This window comes from Diaporthe batatas (genome assembly GCF_019321695.1).
Source record: "Diaporthe batatas strain CRI 302-4 chromosome Unknown Contig00002, whole genome shotgun sequence".
NCBI classification, from domain to species: Eukaryota; Fungi; Ascomycota; class Sordariomycetes; order Diaporthales; family Diaporthaceae; genus Diaporthe; species Diaporthe batatas.
This window is the reverse complement of record NW_025408549.1, coordinates 3291195-3309063: the sequence shown is the minus strand read 5'-3', so window position 1 is coordinate 3309063 and position 17869 is coordinate 3291195. Positions and strand designations below refer to the sequence as shown.

Sequence of the window (17869 nt, the reverse complement as noted above, 5' to 3'; positions counted from 1 at the left end):
TGGTGGAAGCGAGCCACATTCCCGACGCCACTTTTTGCCATGCCAATGAGTCCGCCATCCACGTTTCACTTAGGGTACTGATATGAGTGGTGTTGTTTCGCGCACAGAAGCGTCTCGAGCACCGATCATACTTTACTTACTCCCTTTTTATCTATCTTACCCTTTCGTTGAAGCCATCCTACCCTTTAACGCTTCGTGGCCAGTGCTGGGATAACAGCGGCCTCACACTGATAGTTGAGCACGAACCTCAAAGATCTGTGTTTATAGTACGATGCGGGAGTCCAGGGTACGGTAGAAAAGATTTGTGGAGCTTACAGGTAACTATATCTTTGATACACCATGGCAATATCTCTTGGAGACGTTGAAGGACAGACCTCGGAAGAGTTGTCGCCATTCGTGGCTGTTGAGTCTCCTCGACCACTACAACGGGTGTCCTTGAGAAAAACTGTAACCCCTGAGGCTCCCCTGGATTAAGTCACAGGACATCTCTCGGTTTATTCTGGGCATTACTGGCAATCTTAGAGGACTCCGGACTGGACCAAGCGGGCAATTAGTTGCAGGATGTTCCGAATATCTCGGTAACGAGCAAATTCCGGTAGCTGGTTTTCCTTGGCGATGAAGGGGAATGGATTAAACGCCGTGAAGATTCGGAGCATTCAAATCCAGCAATAACCCATTTGACTTTTTATACGGCACCTGGGGAGCGTGTCCTCTGACGTACGCCACTTAACGCTTCTCACGACGATAAAATTGCAGAGGTGACATTGCTCTCTATGTGGATGGTCTTCGACCTCCATGGAGTCTCAAGGAAAATTAAGGACTCGGGATTGTCGGCCTCTTCGAACTTTTAATTGAAAGGGCTTTGTGTCATTGGAACCGAAGGCGCGGACAGTTATCCAATCATCGTCACAATAATTGCTGAGAAAATGGCAGGATTTCGAGAAAATGCATCTTGGGGTTACACGACCCACTTGACGATGCTTGTTTGATGTCAACTAGACCGCACGTGGCGGCTGTTGCAATGTTCCACGAGTGAACTGAACCAAAACTCAGAGTTACGAAATAAGACGTCAAATAAGAGAGCTGTATTGTAACTTCATATGCTTCGCTCATGGATAACTTGGATCTAATTGTCTCGTGCTCGGCTGCCTCGCACTGGTCCTGCTTCCCGAATGACCCGTTCCGGACTGTCCAGACTGCTCGGAATATTTACCTCTTGAACTCCCCATGAACGTCAGTTCTTGTGGTTCGTCCGGGACGCGTGCGATGCCCGACTCCAGACTAAGCATTAAGGGCTTGAGGAATGGAACACAAGACGTGATGACACTAGTAGTGACCACCACTTGGTTCAAAATTGTAGGCAGCCAGATGTTGGAATTAATATCGGCGGTGGCGTATGCGCGCCAGTACGTGATCAATTGTGCTACTGCAGCCGCGACGACCCTGGGAAGATCAAAGTTAGCTAGAGTCTGACCTCAGACGCATGGTAAGTCAACCCTTACAAGATTCGTGCCACGAAAACAACCAGTATCAAGACGCGTTGAGGCCTTGACATATGGAGCATGCCGATGATCCAAACGAGAAGGCCGACGTATCCGATTTCTATCACAATGTTCATCACCACGAAATATGTCCACCAAGCTCTCTTTTGAACGTCAATATGTATTCTCTGAACTTCTGTTCCCACAGGCAGCAACATACCTGATCAATACAATGGTCACGATTGACCCAATCCCACACCCTCGGTACTGAGCACTGGAACAGTGATATCAGTGTTGCAGACAGCCACCATAAACCGTTCAGTATTCGCAGGGCGGTATCGACCATGAGATGCGCCTCGTCCGGGGTAAGTCGAGTGATGAATATGGAGATCGACCATTTGATGAGAGCGAGCGTTAGGATGAGCAGTGGTAGGCTGGCGTACAGAAACTTGAAAAAGCTGTCAGCATAAAAGGAGACATAAAGGACAAGATTGGGAATTACCTTGGCGACAATCTCCAGGTCGTCCTGTGCCAGAGAATCGGTAGGCTTTCCGAAGCCATGTTCGGCAGCGATCGTAATGCAGATGCATTGGCCGAGTGTAGTCACCTGTGCAGACAAGTGCTCAGTGAGACTTCCAGGTCATGGGAAAGGAAAGCCACAATATGGTGATGATGCACCTGAGCCAAAACTTGGAGACCGTCATCCCACTCCAGCTCCTTCGAGACATAGTATCGGGTGCCCAGGCGGGCGGAGACGCTGAGGATATTGGTGATGAATAGGAACCAGACCAGAACGTTCGTCACTGCGTTGACGATGTCTTCCCCTACAACGACACTCCGCAGCTGTTCCATAACAGACTCACGGGATCATGAGAAAGCTGGGGACTAATGCAGGTTTGGCGACAAACCCACTGCAGTGGGTCATTTCTCCCTTTTGTAGATTACCCAGGTACAAATGCAACCTTGGAACTGAGACGGCAGTGCACCCCAGGACCACTTCTTTTGACCTCCTGGCAAGGAAATCTCTTGAACCGAAGGGCCCTTATGCAGGTGAGAGATAGAACTATCAGACTTGTTTTTTTTTCTGTTCCCCCGAATCTCGCTTCCTGGCCCTATCTAATCATGGCTCGCAGAATCGGATTGCAGAACTCGGCAAGTTGTGCCTTCTTCTGCATGTGTCTGCACAAGAATCACCCGTTCCTTCTGACCATTAGGCACCCAGCAGCAATGAGACAAATGCGGCGCTGCTGAAATCCGGCTGCGGTGTAGGGAGGTGGCATGTTGGCTGAGTTACACAGCAGCTCAGGTGGCTCGGACGGCTCGGACTGTGCCTCTCTAATAGGAGACGACTGATCACCGGTACCCAGGTGGCCCTGCTCGCACGGAGGACTCAATGCCCAGGTGTCGGCAGTTAAAGCACCACAAGGTCATCCCAACGCTCCCATGTCGCCCTGGGAGGCTCCCGTTCTTTTCATACTGGGCTTAGATTAGAATATTTCATCGTGGGGATTTATTACCGATGTCCACAATGCCTTGGAATCTTCAGCTCGCCAGCAGAAAGGGGTGTGTTCCCCTGCGACCGGCAGCCCGGTTGGTGGCCGAGACCATAGGCAGCTAGTCAGACAGTCAGGCTTGTCGTGTCCTACCCTACCATCCAGGTGTTTTGCATATGCATACCTACTGTGGAACTATGCATGCATGGCACTCGTTTTACCGCCACCTTATTAGAATATACCGAGGTTGCGAGGGCACCTACCCTACGGTCATGCAGCCCTCCCCTTCTGTGTAAGAGCCGCAGGTCGCACTCGTACCGGGGAATCTATGAGGGCATGATCGGCCGATGGCAGCTGCAAGTCGTTATCAGCAAGGTAGCGAGGGTGCTCCAAGCCGCGTTGGAAGCTTGGTATGTCACACCGGTGAACCGTAAATTGCGTCAGGGTCGCTTTCACATGTTCGTATACTATATATAAGTACCCTAGGGTAGCCTTGATCTGCCTTCAAGAACGGGAAGATGCTTCACGGATGGGGTTTCTGTTTCAATGGAAGTACAGAACATTTGAAGAAACATTGAACCAACGGTAAGGTTGGGGAACATTTCCCCCTGCACTAATTGTCCATGTCTTGATGTGGCTAGCTCATGAGCTGTTGTCTGACCATTTCAGGTGCTTGACATCTTGATCGGATCCGGATTTTTCTTTCGATTGTTGGTGCACTTGTGATTGGCAGTGATGGATGAGACCGGCAGACGTGGCCGTGACTCTCGGTCCTGAGTGTGTTATTGGGCCCTGTGCACGGACCATCTACCGACCAAATGCCCCCAGTATGTAGGCCCATCAGGGTGAGTTTGTTCGAGGCTTCCAGGTTAATTCCGAGTCCGAGTCCTTCCTTCCCGAGGTCCTCCTCCCCCGAGCTAGACGACCTCGGGAGGTTCCATTCGAAATTCCACAACTTTATGCAAGATTTTGACAGAATCAACTCTGTTTTCCTCCTGAATTTGACTGCTGCTCTCTATCCTCCAAAATTCTGACTCGGCCCCCATCACAGAAATGGTTCTCGATCTCCAAGAGGTCGACGTGGAGACCGATTTCCCTGCTATTTCCAGGTGCCTCTTCGAGGCGCATGAGGATCCGATTCAGAAATTTTTCCACCTGTGGTTCCCGATTTTCGGTAACAACAAGCAGGCCAGGGAGGATGCCATCGCAGAAGGAGCTGCGAGGTTGAAGCTCTGGCACTCGGAGGATCCGTCCAGCAACTGGAGGAAGGTGGTTGACACGGAATCTGGAAGGATTGTGGGGGCCGCTTTGTGGAACATTCACCTCGAGAATCCCTTTGCAACCCCCGACAGCATGGAGGTGACCTGGTTCCCTCCAGGGGGCGCCAGGGAGTTTGTCGAGGAGATGATCACCGAATATGACGCACCAAGGGCACAGGCCGCCCAGAAGCCGCATGTTTGTAAGCACGTTTGAGATTTGGGTTTTCTCTATTCTCTCGACCCCTTCTCGTTTCCCTTTATGCAAAATATTCATGTGTATCATGCGGGTGTCCGTCACTAAACTTTGAGATTTCTAGACCTTTTTGTATTGTTCACGCACCCCGATTCTCGACGCAAAGGTGTGGGACAGCAGCTCCTCAACTGGGGCTTAGACCAGGCGGACAAGCTCAAGCTTGAAGTTTATCTAGATTCGACTGGCCCAGGAAGGCCATTATATGAGGTCAACGGCTTCTCATACCTACAGGAGCACCATATACGCCCAAGAAAAGAGAACCCGGATCGTGAGTGGCAAGAATTGGAGGAAAAGGTTGGGCCAATTGTCTTTTGGCCGATGAAGAGACCCGCCAACGAGAGGGGGAATTGGACACGGCTGGATGCTTCTACGGGTACTTCGACGCAGGAACTCACGACGGATATTGATCTCTCGATTGGAGCGGGACGGGACGGCAGGGCGGCAGGGCGGCAGGTTTCACACACCGGTAGGCCGTCTGACACACCGGTCAGCCGTCTGGGCGACAAGGACGCGTGCGAATGAGGAAGCTCGACAACTATTGGAGCCTGCAGGACCTGTTGGTTGCAGGTCTAGGCTAGGCACTCAAGAAACATGGCGAACCAGGCGACAATTCATGCGACCCCAATCCATCGCATGTGATATCTTCCAGAAATTTCTGATGAATCGTTCGACTCGGACTCTTCGGTACTTTCTAGCGTTTCTAGAGTGATGAGATACATTTGAAACTCGGGTTGGGAAGGTCGCACCCTTTTCACTGGTCTGTAGTCGTGGTTGCACAACGTTGAATCCGTCTCACGAGTCCAACAGATGACTAGTCGCAAAAGACATGACATGGCTTGCAATGGCTGGAACAAGAAAGCGGCATCTGCTCCTTCATACCCACATAATCTTTCAGTCCCCTGATCAGTAGAATTAGTGTTCGGGTTTCACCTCTGTGCTCACGCGTAGGAACCTCTCGGCCAACTTCACTTCGCATCACCCACAAATTTCCGAGCACCTCTGAGACTCGAGTCAATTCACTCTCAGGAACACCTGATCACGTGTGTTATATTTCCTTGTGGCGGCCTTAAGTTACTCGAGCATCTCTGCTCACTGGGATCAGTGACCTGAACATTTCGCCCACGGGCTCCTCTTGGGGCGGCCCGGAGCCTCACATATTTTCACGTTTCTTGACAGCTTGACTTAGATCCTAAAATTTAAACCCGTGTGATTTCCCATAATTTTGGGATTCGAAAGAACCAACAGACCCGTGGTACTCGTCACCGCTACTGGGGCACCTGCTCCACAACTGCATCGACAAATTTCTTGCTTCTCAGTCTGGCCTTGGAGCAAATACGGTCGCGATGTCTCCGAAGAACTTGGCCCACCAGCAGAACATGGAGCTGGGTTCCTATGGTCCACCGAGGCGCGGAACACACGGTTCTAGGGACGCCGCTGTCTTAGCGCGATTGGGAAAGAAGCCAGTACTCAAGCGGAACTTTGGGTTCATGACAATTCTGGGCTTCAGCTGCGCCGTGTTAATCACTTGGGAAGCTACCGTCACGTATGAGATCCCCACCACCTGTCGGTCTCGTCACTCGTCGGGACATTAGCGGCTAATTCTGCCATAGTGTGTTCCTCCAGGGATTTCAAAAGTGAGCCTGTTCCAGTCCTGGCTACACGTTCGCCCTTACTGACTGATAGGAAGTGGTGGTCCTGCTGGCCTGGTCTATGGCTACCTCGTCGTGTGGGCTGGCACGATATCGACCTTTGCGACCATGTCCGAGTTAGCGTCCATGATGCCTACATCCGGCGGGCAGTATTTCTGGGTCTCTGTCTTGGCCCCGAAGTCAAGTCGGAAATTCGCAGGATATCTAATCGGCTGGCTCACCATCACCGGCTGGCAGTCCCTTGTTGCCTCGGGTGGATTTGTAACGGGGACTATGATACAAGGATTGATCCTCCTCAACCACCCCGAGTATCTCTCGAACATGCAGAATTGGCACGGCACGATGCTGTTCTGGGGAGTCGTGCTTGCGGCCTTCAGCATCAATACGATCTTTGGGAAGCTCCTCTCCAGGTTCGAGGGTTTTATCCTAATCCTGCACATCCTCGGTTTCTTTGCTATCCTCCTGCCGCTGGTGTTCATGTCGAAGGAAAGGTCAGACGCACAGGCAGTTTTCCTCACCTGGTTAAATTTGGGTGAATGGCAGACTCAAGGACTCTCCTTCTGCATCGGGAGTCTCGGGACGGTCTTCGCATTCCTTGGTGCAGACGGTGCTATCCATGTGAGTTCTATCCAGCTAATGATGCTCTGGGTAGCAAAGGCTAATAGACCTGGAACAGATGGCAGAGGAAATCCGAAATGCGTCTGTCGTCATACCAAGATCCATCCTGACTGGTATAACGATCAACGGATCCCTAGGTCTGGCCATGCTCATCGCCATGCTATTTTGTATGGGCGATATCGATGCGGCATTGGAGGAGAATCCCTTATATCCATTCATGGCTATTTTCAAAAATGTTACGGGCTCGACCGCTGGGGCGACAGTCATGGCTGCTATTGTGGTAATTATGTCCGTCAGTGCCACAACAGGTATTCTGGCCTCGACGTCTCGGCTGTACTGGTCCTTCGCCCGTGACCATGGACTGCCCGCATCGTCATTCCTCTCCAAAACTAGCGCCCGTACCAACGTCCCTACCCGAGCCGTGATCACTACTACAGTTATCGCTATCATCCTCTCACTCGTCAACATAGGCAACGCCACCGCATTCAACGGCGTGATATCAATTTCGATCGCTGGTCTCTTCGGATCCTACCTCATAGTCACCGCCTTATTGCTCTACAGGCGAATAACCGGGGCCATCCGCTTGCCGAGTCCAGACGACGATGACCTCGATCTCGCCAACGCCCTCGACTCCCCCCTCGTGTGGGGACCGTGGCGTCTACCCGGCGTCTTGGGAATTGTCAATAACATGTTTGCCTGTGCCTACCTGATATTTATATTCTTCTTTGCGTTCTGGCCGGCCGTCAATAACCCGGATGTGGCCACTATGAACTGGGCAGTTCTGGTCTTTGGGGTTGTTATTATCTTCAGCGTAGTCTATTACCTTGTATGGGCAAGAAAGATTTACACCGGTCCGATTGTGGAGGTATGAAAAATGTGACAACGGGCTATGAGCTTGAGGAGTGCAAATGGTTTAAGACTTGGGGATAGAAATTTTGTAAAAGAACTTTGGACATTTCACATCGGTGGCTTAAACAAATATGTGAGTGATGACAAAAGATTCCGACAGCAGTGAAAAGAAGCTGGAGCATTCAATTGGTGCTAGATTCCTTCAATTCAAATATTACCTCCTACTCCGATCCCCAATTGATGAGCAAGAAGAGATACGTGCTGGTCCTTGATCACATACCGATGTCATCGTATTCTTCTACCGAAGCTTATGATCTTGGTTTTTCGAGGCCCATAGATGCTTCACATGCAGGCCGTCGAGGATTCGCTTTCATATCAGGGACAGCCGGCGGTTGAAAGCTGTCATCTCCCGGCACATTTGCGGGGGAAACGATCGCCGCCGTCTGCCTCTCTCCCACACCAGGCATGTCCGCTTGGGGATTGTCATCGCACGGTATCGTAGAACCCGCGTCCGATTCGACAAGCGTTGAAGTCGATACCTCCACTGTGATAACTGTCGTGCCATCCGGCTTCTCAGTCGAATATCCCTGCTCGACGTCGGGCTTCTTGTTCCTCTCTTCCAATGGGTAGCTTCGAGCCAGATCGGCCAGAGTCTCGCCCGCTTCCGTCAGTGGAATTTGGTCTGTATAACGAGACCAATGGCCAGATTTGAGGCCTTGGTAAGCCATTCTCTGCAGTTGAAGAGTCTCGTCGGCTATCCATTCGAGGTAGGCGTCCTCCTTTAGGTTGTGTCGACGATACAGCCAGGCCTGAATAGGCTCTAGCAGGTATGAAATTAAGACTATCAGAAATCCAATGACATAAATAATGCATAGACCAAACACACTGAATGAGGTGTAGATGCTGCTGAGTATTTTCTGTTAGTTGAGGAGAAGATGTGTTAGTTGTGCTTTCAAAAACAATCAGGCTTTAGGTTGCGTTCAAGCGATGTATGTGTATTATGGTGTTCAAAAACGAGTATGGAATCCTCAGACAAAGCTCCAGTGTCACTTACTTGGCTTTCACACAGCTTCTGCATGTGGGAATTGGATGGCGGGATTTCGTACGGCTTCAGCGCCGGGCTGTGTGTACCATAGGCAATGTTGACTGTGCCTGCCTGCAGAGAGGCCATGTAAATAGCCCACAAATTCTGAATGTCGAGTTGCCACTGGTAACTTGGTATCATGCCGATAATGCCCGAGGATCGAGTCAAACTTTGCTGGGAGGTCAGCGTGTTCGGCCCGAGTATATCGACCAGGGTAGCCGGTGAAGGGACCTGCAGCGCCAGGAACATCAAAAGCCAAGCATATCGCGCAGCAGCAGGCGTCTGCGGGAAATCGTTGGTCGCCATCTGTTCAACTGTCATGTTAACCATCTGATCGTATGTAATGTCGAATAACGGCGCGGCCTGGAACTGTGCGTCGAGAAAGCCTCTCAGCGGACCGCAGCGGCCTTCTTCTGGAAGAGCAGGATTGCAGAATTGGTACTGTCGAAGGCAAGCCAAGGGCGAGGCGGGTTCATCCATCTTATAGGTCATGAATTCAACTTTGGTGGTAATATTTGGTCCGGGTGTATTCACCCGGTACCATGGGTCGTCAGCCTTCTCCAGAAACTTGATTCCGTCCCCAAGTAGGAACGTGAGCACCAGGTCGCCTTCTGGTGACGAGAGGCCAGTATTAGGTGTAAAATTGTCTCCCGAAGGAAAGATAGTACCATTGACGACATAGGTCAAAAGAGAACTGTAATTGGTATGGTACTGTTAGCTGAGTCACAAAAGTTGCCCCTGGGCAAGACAAATGCGGCGCGATGCATATTAGATTATCGTACACTAATTTGAACTCGTTTCCACTTGTCGTGTACTGGGCATCAGAGCTTCTTGCTCTCAATGTGTAATTATTTCCCTTGTGACGGCCGTAATTGTATACTGTGTAGTTCCCGTCCGATGTGGTGTAACCTTCAGTCACAAGAGGTGCACACTTGAGCACACTGCGGAACATGACCCTCTCGTTGGAAGGAGTATTCAAGCCGAGTGTTTCGTGAATATCAATGTACCCAGTATCGAGCTGCAGGTTCGCATCGCTTTGACACATGCCTTCGGCAAAGGGACAGGCCGTTTGGTTGTCCACATAGCTAGAGATCCGTGGCTTGACAAAGGTTCCACAATCAAACATTCCCGACATGTTAGCTGAATAGCACTGCTGAGCATAGTTGTTGGCAGTGTTTGCCTGCCGTGTTTGGTATGGTCCCAGTATGGACTGAGCGCGAAGATCAGGGTCTTGAACGTTGATGAAAGCGCAATTAGATCCATCAAGAAGGACTTCGTTTCCGACGCCCGTGGATATGGTTGAAGAGAAACCTCCGGCAATCGTGAAAGCGACCATGAAGAAGGACGCTGTTAAGATTATAGGAAACACCCGTGTGAATACTCGCCTGGAGGTCTTGCGCCATGCCCAGGCCAGCTGAAAAAACACAAAGAGGCCTGAGTCCGGCGAAGCAGAGTTGCGCAGTATCACTTGTTGCTGATGATAGAGTGCGTCGCGAGGTGTCGATGTTGAGAGCCAATTGTGGAGAATGAAACAGAGTATACGCCAGAAACGCGTTGAAACGAGACCAATGAAGAATGCTGTGAAAGAGAGAAGATAGTTCCCATCCACGCGAGACATTGTTAATGTTGAGCCCATAACTCGCCCACGGGACCAATTTGTCCACACGCCGAGGTAAACGTTGTATTTGACGGTCTCGGCAGCGCCGTCCCAGGCTGTACTGTTTACCATTTTGAAGACGTCAGTGCCTTGAACTGATGTTGATGAGGTATGGAAATCGGTAACATTTAATTTGCTGGGGAAACCCAGATGCATAAAATATGGCATTTGCAAAGCAACGACGCAAGAGCCAAAGGCAGGTACTGCTTGAACTGCTGCGCGTTTTTAAATGAATTTCTCAGCTCTGTGTGCACATCACCCCCTCCGCCCCCACGAAATGCAGAGTTGACAGCCCATGCAAGTATCATCCTGCAGGCACTTTCATATGCGAGGTCTCGTCTAGCACTCTTTTGTAGACGGTGGCTTGGATCGCTGCCAAGCCCTGAAGCCCAGCTTCCTTCTGCCGCTGCATCAGACTCGGTTACCAATCAAGACTGGTAGCATTGCCATTTGTAGCGGAAAATGTACCGGTGAAGCAAGGTGAGACGGAAGGATCTTTTTCCTGGTACGACGCCATCGTAGATTCCCTGGCGCCTGTACGCAAAGACAAACAAGAGATGCCGTGTGCGAGCATGGCACACCTGTACAGGGCACCTGGGCGAGCCTCCTCACCGCTTCTGAAGCTAATTGATCTCAGGCGATGGGCATTCCGAGTTGAAATATATGGAGACATGACTTCGGAGGTGAGCAGGGGTGCATGCCCAGGGTGGCCACCGGCATGGATTTTGTAAGCCCTGGAGGTAACTACCCTCTAAAGTTTTGCATGGTAAAGGTGCGTTACTTGATCTCTTAAGCTACAGGACTATTTGTATTTTTGAGTTCCTCTATTGAGCCGGAAGAACAGTAAGTATCTTATAAATACAGTTTGTAGTACTTTTCAAGGTAAATGCTCTAGGTTTCCCTGTGTGGGGATTTTCGCAATGACGTTCCAGAAGTCCATTTTGCCTTCCTAAAATCTCCTAGGCTACTACAGTAAGTACTACCTACTTAAGTACTATAGGCACAGATGAATAGATTTTCGCGGACCCTTGCAGATCCAGGCTTCTGTTGTATTGAACGGCTCGATCAAGGATATATCAAGGTGCGGATGAAAGTTATGAGAGAGGTCGGGGCTCTTTATACCGGAGCCCGGGGAGTAGATAGGAGCCATATCCTCTCTATGTGGTCCATAGATGTGCATCTGTTGTTTCATTCGAAGAAGTCCAGTTGCTGGCTTACACACGCATATAGGTGATTATGTACCTATGTAGGTAGTGGCTCCTTGGTGCCATCCTGGTAACATGGGGCACTAGCAGCCTTCCAAGGTTGTGTGCTGTTGCGACGGGCAAACATTGTAGCTTGCTTACGCGAAGCGGGGATTGTCTAATTCATCCGAGTCCTTCTCACTCAATACGTTCACCATTGGCCTTTGTACTCATCACCATTCAATAAATTGGAACTAAATATCAATCAGTATCAAGACAGCATCATGGTCTCCACTACAGCACCAGACCCGGAGATTATCCTGTACGATCTGGCTTGCACCAAGAATGTCTGCTTCTCTCCTGTCGTCTGGCGCATTCGCCTGATGCTCAACTACAAGAAGGTCTCTTACAGGACCGTCTTCCTCGAGTTTCCGGACATCAAGCCCACCCTTGAGGAGTTGTAAGTCGATCCTCACACGTCAATTGCCATTCTTTTGCCGGCATTCCTTGTTTGCTGACAATTGACAACAACAGCGGCTTGGTCCCAGGCGACCAGGCTAGGGGCAGATACACAGTCCCAACGATTCAGCATGTGGCAAGCAAGAAGTACATCATGGACTCGGCGCCAATCTCCCGCTTCATAGAGGAAACCTACCCGGACCCGCCCATTCCGCTGGAGTCCGAGCTGGGCCGGGAGATTGAGGTTCGCGCCCGCGCCGTGGTTGGCGCCGTCATGTCCAAGTCGCTATGGCCGGACGAGATCAGAATCTTGGCCCCGCCCGCGGCCGAGTACTTCCGGCACACGCGCGAGGCGATGCTGGGGCATCCGCTTGAGGACCTACTCGACCCTGTCGCAGATACGGACAGATGGGCTGCGGTGGAAGGGGATATAGACGAGGTGGGCGCGCTGATGCGGACGAACGCGGCTGAGGGCCCGTTCGTGTTGGGTTCTCGGCCTAGCTATACTGATTTCTTCATCGCGGGCGCTCTGCAGAGTGCTAAGGTGATCGATGGAAGTGTCTTTGAGAGGCTGGTAAAGAGGCCTGGGTATAGGGATATTTACTCGGCCTGTCTGCCGTACATGGCTAGGAACGATTGAGCTGCCAGTACCACTGCGGTCTGTGTGCTGTCTTTTACGGCTTTATTGCATATAGGTATGCTCTCATGGACCTGTGGACATGACCAACGTGACATCTGGAACAGCTCTAGGCAGCAGAGTGCCACAGGCCGGTTGGTGTGGCCAAGCAAAAGCAGAGTGGGGATGGCTGCCTGGCAAGGGAGTCGGAGTCCACGGGTGCACTTCCCGTGACGATGTACATAAATTGAGTCTGTATTTTCCAATGCAATACTTTCGTAGCTCGATGAAATCAATTCAGATACGCAAAGTCTTGCAAAAATGGGCCAGTACTGGAAATTCGTCAACATCGACAGGAAAGAGCGATTGCGCAACACAGGGGGACTCAAGTTGTGGGAAATGCTCATGAACGGCTGTTTTGAGCAGTTGGTCGACCTCTTGCAGAAGCCGAAATGGATTGCTCTCAGTAGCGGGACCCAAGTACAGGCCAAATCAAGGAGGTGAGTAGCATCTCACGAGAATGCATCCATTCAATGTCCACAGGTGCTCCAGTGGCTAAAGCAGGTCCGTCTCTTTTAGTGATGCATCCACACTGCTCACACTTCCCCGGGAAGTAATCGATATGATTGTTCACGAACTTTGCAGTGACTCGCCAGAGAGTCTTATCTGCCTCTCCCTGACATGCGCCTGGTTCTTTCGACTTCTCGGCCTGGAATTTCAGAAGATCTTGGCAGCTGACAGCGCGCCGTGGGCGGGCCACCGCCTAATATTTGTTGGCGATTATGCTGATGGCCTGGACCTTGGAGATATTTGCACAAGCGAAGAGCTCCAGCATTTTGAGAAGTGCCAGGAGAAGTGGGGTGACAACCCGCTATATTGCATGCCCGAAGGCATCATGCGTACAAGGAACGAGCACACCGATGCAGGTGGAGGATGGTACGAAGACGGTACAGGCGCCAATACACGCCGGCCAGGGGATTTGGAAGAGCTCGTAAAGGAAAGGCTCATGCTCAACGACTTGTCACTGTTCAATCGACTTGCGAACCTCGCGAGGAGGCCACACCTGACCACTGGCCATGGTGCTGCAGTCCTTCGCAATCTTACAGCCAAACAGTATGTCCGGGACAAAGCTATCGCTGAGTCTGACTATGCGTACAGTCTCGGCGAGGTCGTTGCAGTCTTCACAACGTGGACCGATGATCCTTCCGGTTTGGGGGGTCTGGATGCCCAAGGCTTGTGGGCAGGCCACCGTTTCGACATCGCGACCATAGCCGATGTATCGGAGGACGGGTGGACTGACGTTAGTGAGCTGGCTGTCGAAAACCTGATGAAATCTACGGAGAGGGAGAAGAAAGATGGGAAACGGGCTGGTGACACGCTTGTCAAGGATACGTCCGATGACAGCTCCGACGATGACAGCTCTTGACTCGAGGAGAGGAATTTGGACTCACAGGTCCCCGCCGGATCAAGACAGCGTGTAGTATTTCTGACACGGTGCTTTTATATGGCGTAGTGACTCCTGGAAACAGTTTCAATGATTATTAGGTGCAAGCTTCTTGGGATGAGCAATGTGGTTTCGCTTCTATTCCTTATACGTCCGAGGACATATATAGGGCCTTTATACGGTGGTAAGCACTCAAGACCTAGCGCTTAGAAAGAATACGATATCGATAACAATAGTTATAATATGATAGGTGCTTGTGGCCTCAGCCTTGGGATGTACAGACAAGGCTAAGGGGCACCGTCTTGACGACGTGGGATAAGCAATGTAGTTCGTTCTAGCTACTAGTGCAGTTCGTCGCGTACTTCCCAAGACCCGGAGGGTATCTTTATGCCTGGGCTTATACCGCAGCCTTTAGCGCTGAGATCGCGGGAGAAATGATTTCGAATGCCACATAGTCAATAGCATAGTCATATTAAAGTTTGCGCGAGATAATGAACTACCTAGGTAATGCTGCTGCTAGTTGGTAACGTGACAGGATCGAAACAGTTTCGGCGAAGAATCCTGTTGCTCTAGTGTGTACATAGCTCGACGCCGGTTGCGAGAGTCAATTTTTAAACAAGTGTCATGTTCTCGATGGCTCGTATATTGCCCATGTTCTTCAAGTCTTCACCCAAACAAAATTATATATCATTCATCGAACTCTCACGCCCGTCTCAAACATTAAAGATCTGGAAAACGGGAACACAAAACCTTCTAATTCTTCAAAATGGGTCAGAAGCTAGTCAACGAATTCTTCAAAACACTGGCAGATGGACAGCTCATGTGGGACAGGATCATCCGACCCGACCACAAGCGTCATGATCAGCGCCCGCCAGTCCAGGCAGGACAGAAGAAGTACAGCGAAAAGCAGACAGCAGCTCTGAGGTATTTCGCATGCAAACCGAAAGACGAGAAGAAGAACCAGGGAGAGGACAAAAGCAAGGGGAAGGAGATAGAACAGCCGGCGATCGAGCTGAATCAGATTGCTCGAAAACCCGACTCTAACCCCAGTGCAACGCCATCCAGTTCATCGGCAGTGTCCAAAAGCACTCGCCGGCGGCCGAGACGTGATTAAACAACCAAAAAGCAGAGAAAGTGTGGAGGAATCCTGCTGGAAATTCGATCTAGTCAGAGCCAGATCGATCCCCTACCTAGGTACCAGAAGTCTATGATACATCAAGTCGGTCCACTGGAAGCGATGAGGTCGAGAGCAGCCCGCAACCATTACAGTACGCAGATGGTCGAAAAGAGGTGGAGGGACTGCCACGAGGAAGGCAGCTTCAGCGAGGAAGGCTAGAACTTCAAGCGCTTCCTCCAGGAAATGGTTGGCTCCAGGATCCGCTCACTTTCAGGCATACTCCTGGACCCCTCATCTCTACTATATCAACAAATCAGATGACAGTCTTGTCCGCCTTAGACGTGGCCCGCCTCTCAAACGCATTCGCTGCCACAGATGGAGATACCAGGAGAAAGAAGAACCAAGTAATGGGCCTCAAATATGTACATTTCCGACTACAACGGCCACCCGTGCCGAACATTCCGACGGATGTGCCAGCGGCCGGCCAAGAATATTTACAAGAAATTGACCTTGAAAGACAACCCACACACCTCAAACCCTACAGAGCTTGCCATTTTGCGTCGGCAAGCCAGTCTCTGTCTCGACCTTCCAAGTTTCGCTGCCGACGGCGTTGCGGGCGTAAAATAGGTCACTGGGATCATATTTCTGCTTGATGGACAGCAGCTGGTCATAGTTGGACCCCCAGAAGGATTGTTGCCAGTTTGGTTCGGCGGAGTCAGACTGCATTGAGAATGTCAGCAACGAACACCGGATGAGGATGGGGATACGAATGGGATGATCGTGCAACAGAAGGTATACCGCAGAAAAGAAGACTAGTGAAAAGCGTACCTCTCCAAGATATGATCCAGAGTTTGGGGTCACGGCCCGCCACTGGTCCAGGCACCCGTACGTCATGCTGTTCGAGAGCTCGAGAATCCCCTCCGGCGAGGTTGGCTCCATCCACGCTACAGCCGTGATTGCGTGCAAAAGTGAAGTCCTCCATGCCGGGTTCACCGAGCTCTCGGTGTTCCCGGGATGGAGCTCATTCTTCATGTTGAACCCAGTGAAGTAGAAACCGTTCTCGGTCGTGTTCTTCACAGCGGTCCAGGTTTCGTTCATCAAAGTGGCGTTCTCCCAGTTCTCGCGCGGGAACAGCCTCGAGGCAATCCTGCCAGCGGCGAGGCCAACTGTCTCCAAGGGGAATGCTTGTTCCCAGGCGTCGTAGAAGTCGTCATAGTATGTCGGCTCAGATACCCACGTCAGTGACACGTTGAGGGCAGACAGCTCGTCGATCCAGGGCTGCAGCAGGGCTTTGTGTTCATCGACAGTCATATTTGGTGTGAAGAATGGGGTCATGCCAAAGTAATAGGCATCCGGGCCAGTCGCGTAGATCCGGAAATATGAATAAGCCCCGGCGTCTGCAAGATCCGGAAAGTGGTTCCAAAATAGACGCATGCTCTGCCAGAAAGTCGCAGAGTCCAGGCCGTCACCCGTCGTCAGCGTAAAGTTGGAGATAGTGACGCCGATCTTCGCGTACGCCTTCACAGTGACGCTGGTCACAACGCCAAAGGTGCCGCCACCGCCGCCGCGAAGGGCCCAGAAGAGGTCTGTGTTCTCCTCGTCTGACGCGGTCAGGAACCGCCCGTCGGCAGTGACGACCTGGAATGCGAGAGCCTGGTCGGAGCCAAGCCCGTAGACGCTGGCAAGTGGCGAGTGTCCACCTCCTTGGATGAAGCCCCCGGCAACGCCTACGGTCTCACCCTCGCCGCCTATGACAGTGACACCGTGTTCCTTGGCTGCAGCATACAGCTCAAAAGTCTGAATTCCGGACCCCATTTTGAACGCTGGGCCGGTGTAGCCGCTGCTGGAGTAGTCGGGCATGTATTCGAGGCCCTTCAGATTGTGCGTCCAGATGCTCAGAGCGCCTTCGCCTGCTGACTTGCCCGCGAAATCATGCCCAGTGTTCTTTATGACGAGGCGGAGGTCCAGGTTGCGGGCTAGGTTGATGGCGAGCTGGATTTGCGCAACATTGGTCGCATTGACAACATAGTAGGGATATCCTCCCGAGGTACAATTTCCTGGACCGCCTTCGATGGGCATGCAGGTCGCACCTTGGTAGAAGGGGCTCATAATGGAGGATGGATGGTCCATATGGAGGCGACTGTCGGTGAAGCCTTCCGAGATTGACGCACAGAGAGCTTCATCGTAGTTGTCCCAATTTGAGTAGCATGGCGATGCGATAGGTGGCACCTCGAGCAAGGCACTGCCAAGGAGGAAGTCGAAAGCATACCACACGAGCTCATCCGGCCATGAGTAGTCACCAGCATAGGTCTTGCAGTCCCCTGATGTCCTCTTGGTCACAAAAGCGTCCTTTGAGAACCCGAAAACTTTATCGAAGGCGTCGTGGTCTAGACCGATGGATTGTCCGTACAGGACGGAGCCCAGCTCGCTTAGAGACTCATCTGTCAGCTGGATAGTCTCTTCAGAAAAGAGCTTATTGGTATTCATTGAGCGGGTTGCGGCTGAGGACAGCGACAGGGATGACACCCTGGCAGCAGATGCCAGCAGCAGGCCCAGAAAGCCCAAGTGCTTCGTCATGTCGATCCGGCGACTCTTTGACGAGAGTTTGGATGCACCGTTTGCTCAAATTATGCAAACTGTTTCACGTGCGCCAACCGATGTGACCTTGTCTATACGCGTGTCAGCACTGAGTGGCCCACTGGCCCT

The 17869-nt window shown here is 51.4% G+C and overlaps 8 protein-coding genes across 8 annotated transcripts; 5 read left to right on the top strand and 3 right to left on the bottom strand.

The window, feature by feature from the left end:
* Positions 1–1070: 1070 nt before the first annotated feature.
* KVR01_001727 (uncharacterized protein) lies at positions 1071–2517 on the bottom strand. Its single transcript, XM_044790394.1, has 5 exons — positions 2160–2517; positions 1984–2088; positions 1702–1929; positions 1503–1645; positions 1071–1443 (listed from the first exon to the last, which is right to left on the bottom strand). Exons 1-5 carry the CDS (start codon positions 2331–2333, stop codon positions 1110–1112), a joined length of 984 nt encoding a protein of 327 aa, XP_044649682.1. The 5' UTR covers positions 2334–2517; the 3' UTR covers positions 1071–1109.
* Positions 2518–3504: 987 nt separating this feature from the next.
* KVR01_001785 (uncharacterized protein) lies at positions 3505–5368 on the top strand. The gene is made up of 3 exons (XM_044789643.1): positions 3505–3801; positions 4026–4433; positions 4551–5368. The coding sequence occupies exons 1-3, from the start codon at positions 3714–3716 to the stop codon at positions 5006–5008; spliced, it is 954 nt and encodes a 317-aa protein (XP_044649740.1). The 5' UTR covers positions 3505–3713; the 3' UTR covers positions 5009–5368.
* A 7-nt stretch (positions 5369–5375) lies between these two features.
* Positions 5376–7826, top strand: KVR01_001963 (uncharacterized protein). Its single transcript, XM_044790824.1, has 4 exons — positions 5376–6029; positions 6097–6120; positions 6174–6753; positions 6812–7826. Exons 1-4 carry the CDS (start codon positions 5830–5832, stop codon positions 7622–7624), a joined length of 1617 nt encoding a protein of 538 aa, XP_044649918.1. The 5' UTR covers positions 5376–5829; the 3' UTR covers positions 7625–7826.
* Positions 7827–7910: 84 nt separating this feature from the next.
* KVR01_001698 (uncharacterized protein) lies at positions 7911–10022 on the bottom strand (the record flags this gene model as incomplete). Its single annotated transcript, XM_044784877.1, has 3 exons — positions 7911–8519; positions 8657–9380; positions 9469–10022. 3 exons carry the CDS (start codon positions 10020–10022, stop codon positions 7911–7913), a joined length of 1887 nt encoding a protein of 628 aa, XP_044649653.1.
* Positions 10023–11811: 1789 nt separating this feature from the next.
* Positions 11812–12626, top strand: KVR01_001125 (uncharacterized protein; the record flags this gene model as incomplete). Its single annotated transcript, XM_044792040.1, has 2 exons — positions 11812–11987; positions 12062–12626. 2 exons carry the CDS (start codon positions 11812–11814, stop codon positions 12624–12626), a joined length of 741 nt encoding a protein of 246 aa, XP_044649080.1.
* Positions 12627–12887: 261 nt separating this feature from the next.
* KVR01_001202 (uncharacterized protein) lies at positions 12888–14222 on the top strand. Its single transcript, XM_044792936.1, has 2 exons — positions 12888–13102; positions 13182–14222. The coding sequence occupies exons 1-2, from the start codon at positions 12924–12926 to the stop codon at positions 14026–14028; spliced, it is 1026 nt and encodes a 341-aa protein (XP_044649157.1). The 5' UTR covers positions 12888–12923; the 3' UTR covers positions 14029–14222.
* A 590-nt stretch (positions 14223–14812) lies between these two features.
* On the top strand, positions 14813–15160 carry KVR01_001595 (uncharacterized protein; the record flags this gene model as incomplete). Its single annotated transcript, XM_044794580.1, has 1 exon — positions 14813–15160. The coding sequence occupies one exon, from the start codon at positions 14813–14815 to the stop codon at positions 15158–15160; it is 348 nt and encodes a 115-aa protein (XP_044649550.1).
* Positions 15161–15694: 534 nt separating this feature from the next.
* KVR01_001180 (uncharacterized protein) lies at positions 15695–17740 on the bottom strand (the record flags this gene model as incomplete). Its single annotated transcript, XM_044786603.1, has 2 exons — positions 15695–15883; positions 15992–17740. 2 exons carry the CDS (start codon positions 17738–17740, stop codon positions 15695–15697), a joined length of 1938 nt encoding a protein of 645 aa, XP_044649135.1.
* Positions 17741–17869: the final 129 nt, after the last annotated feature.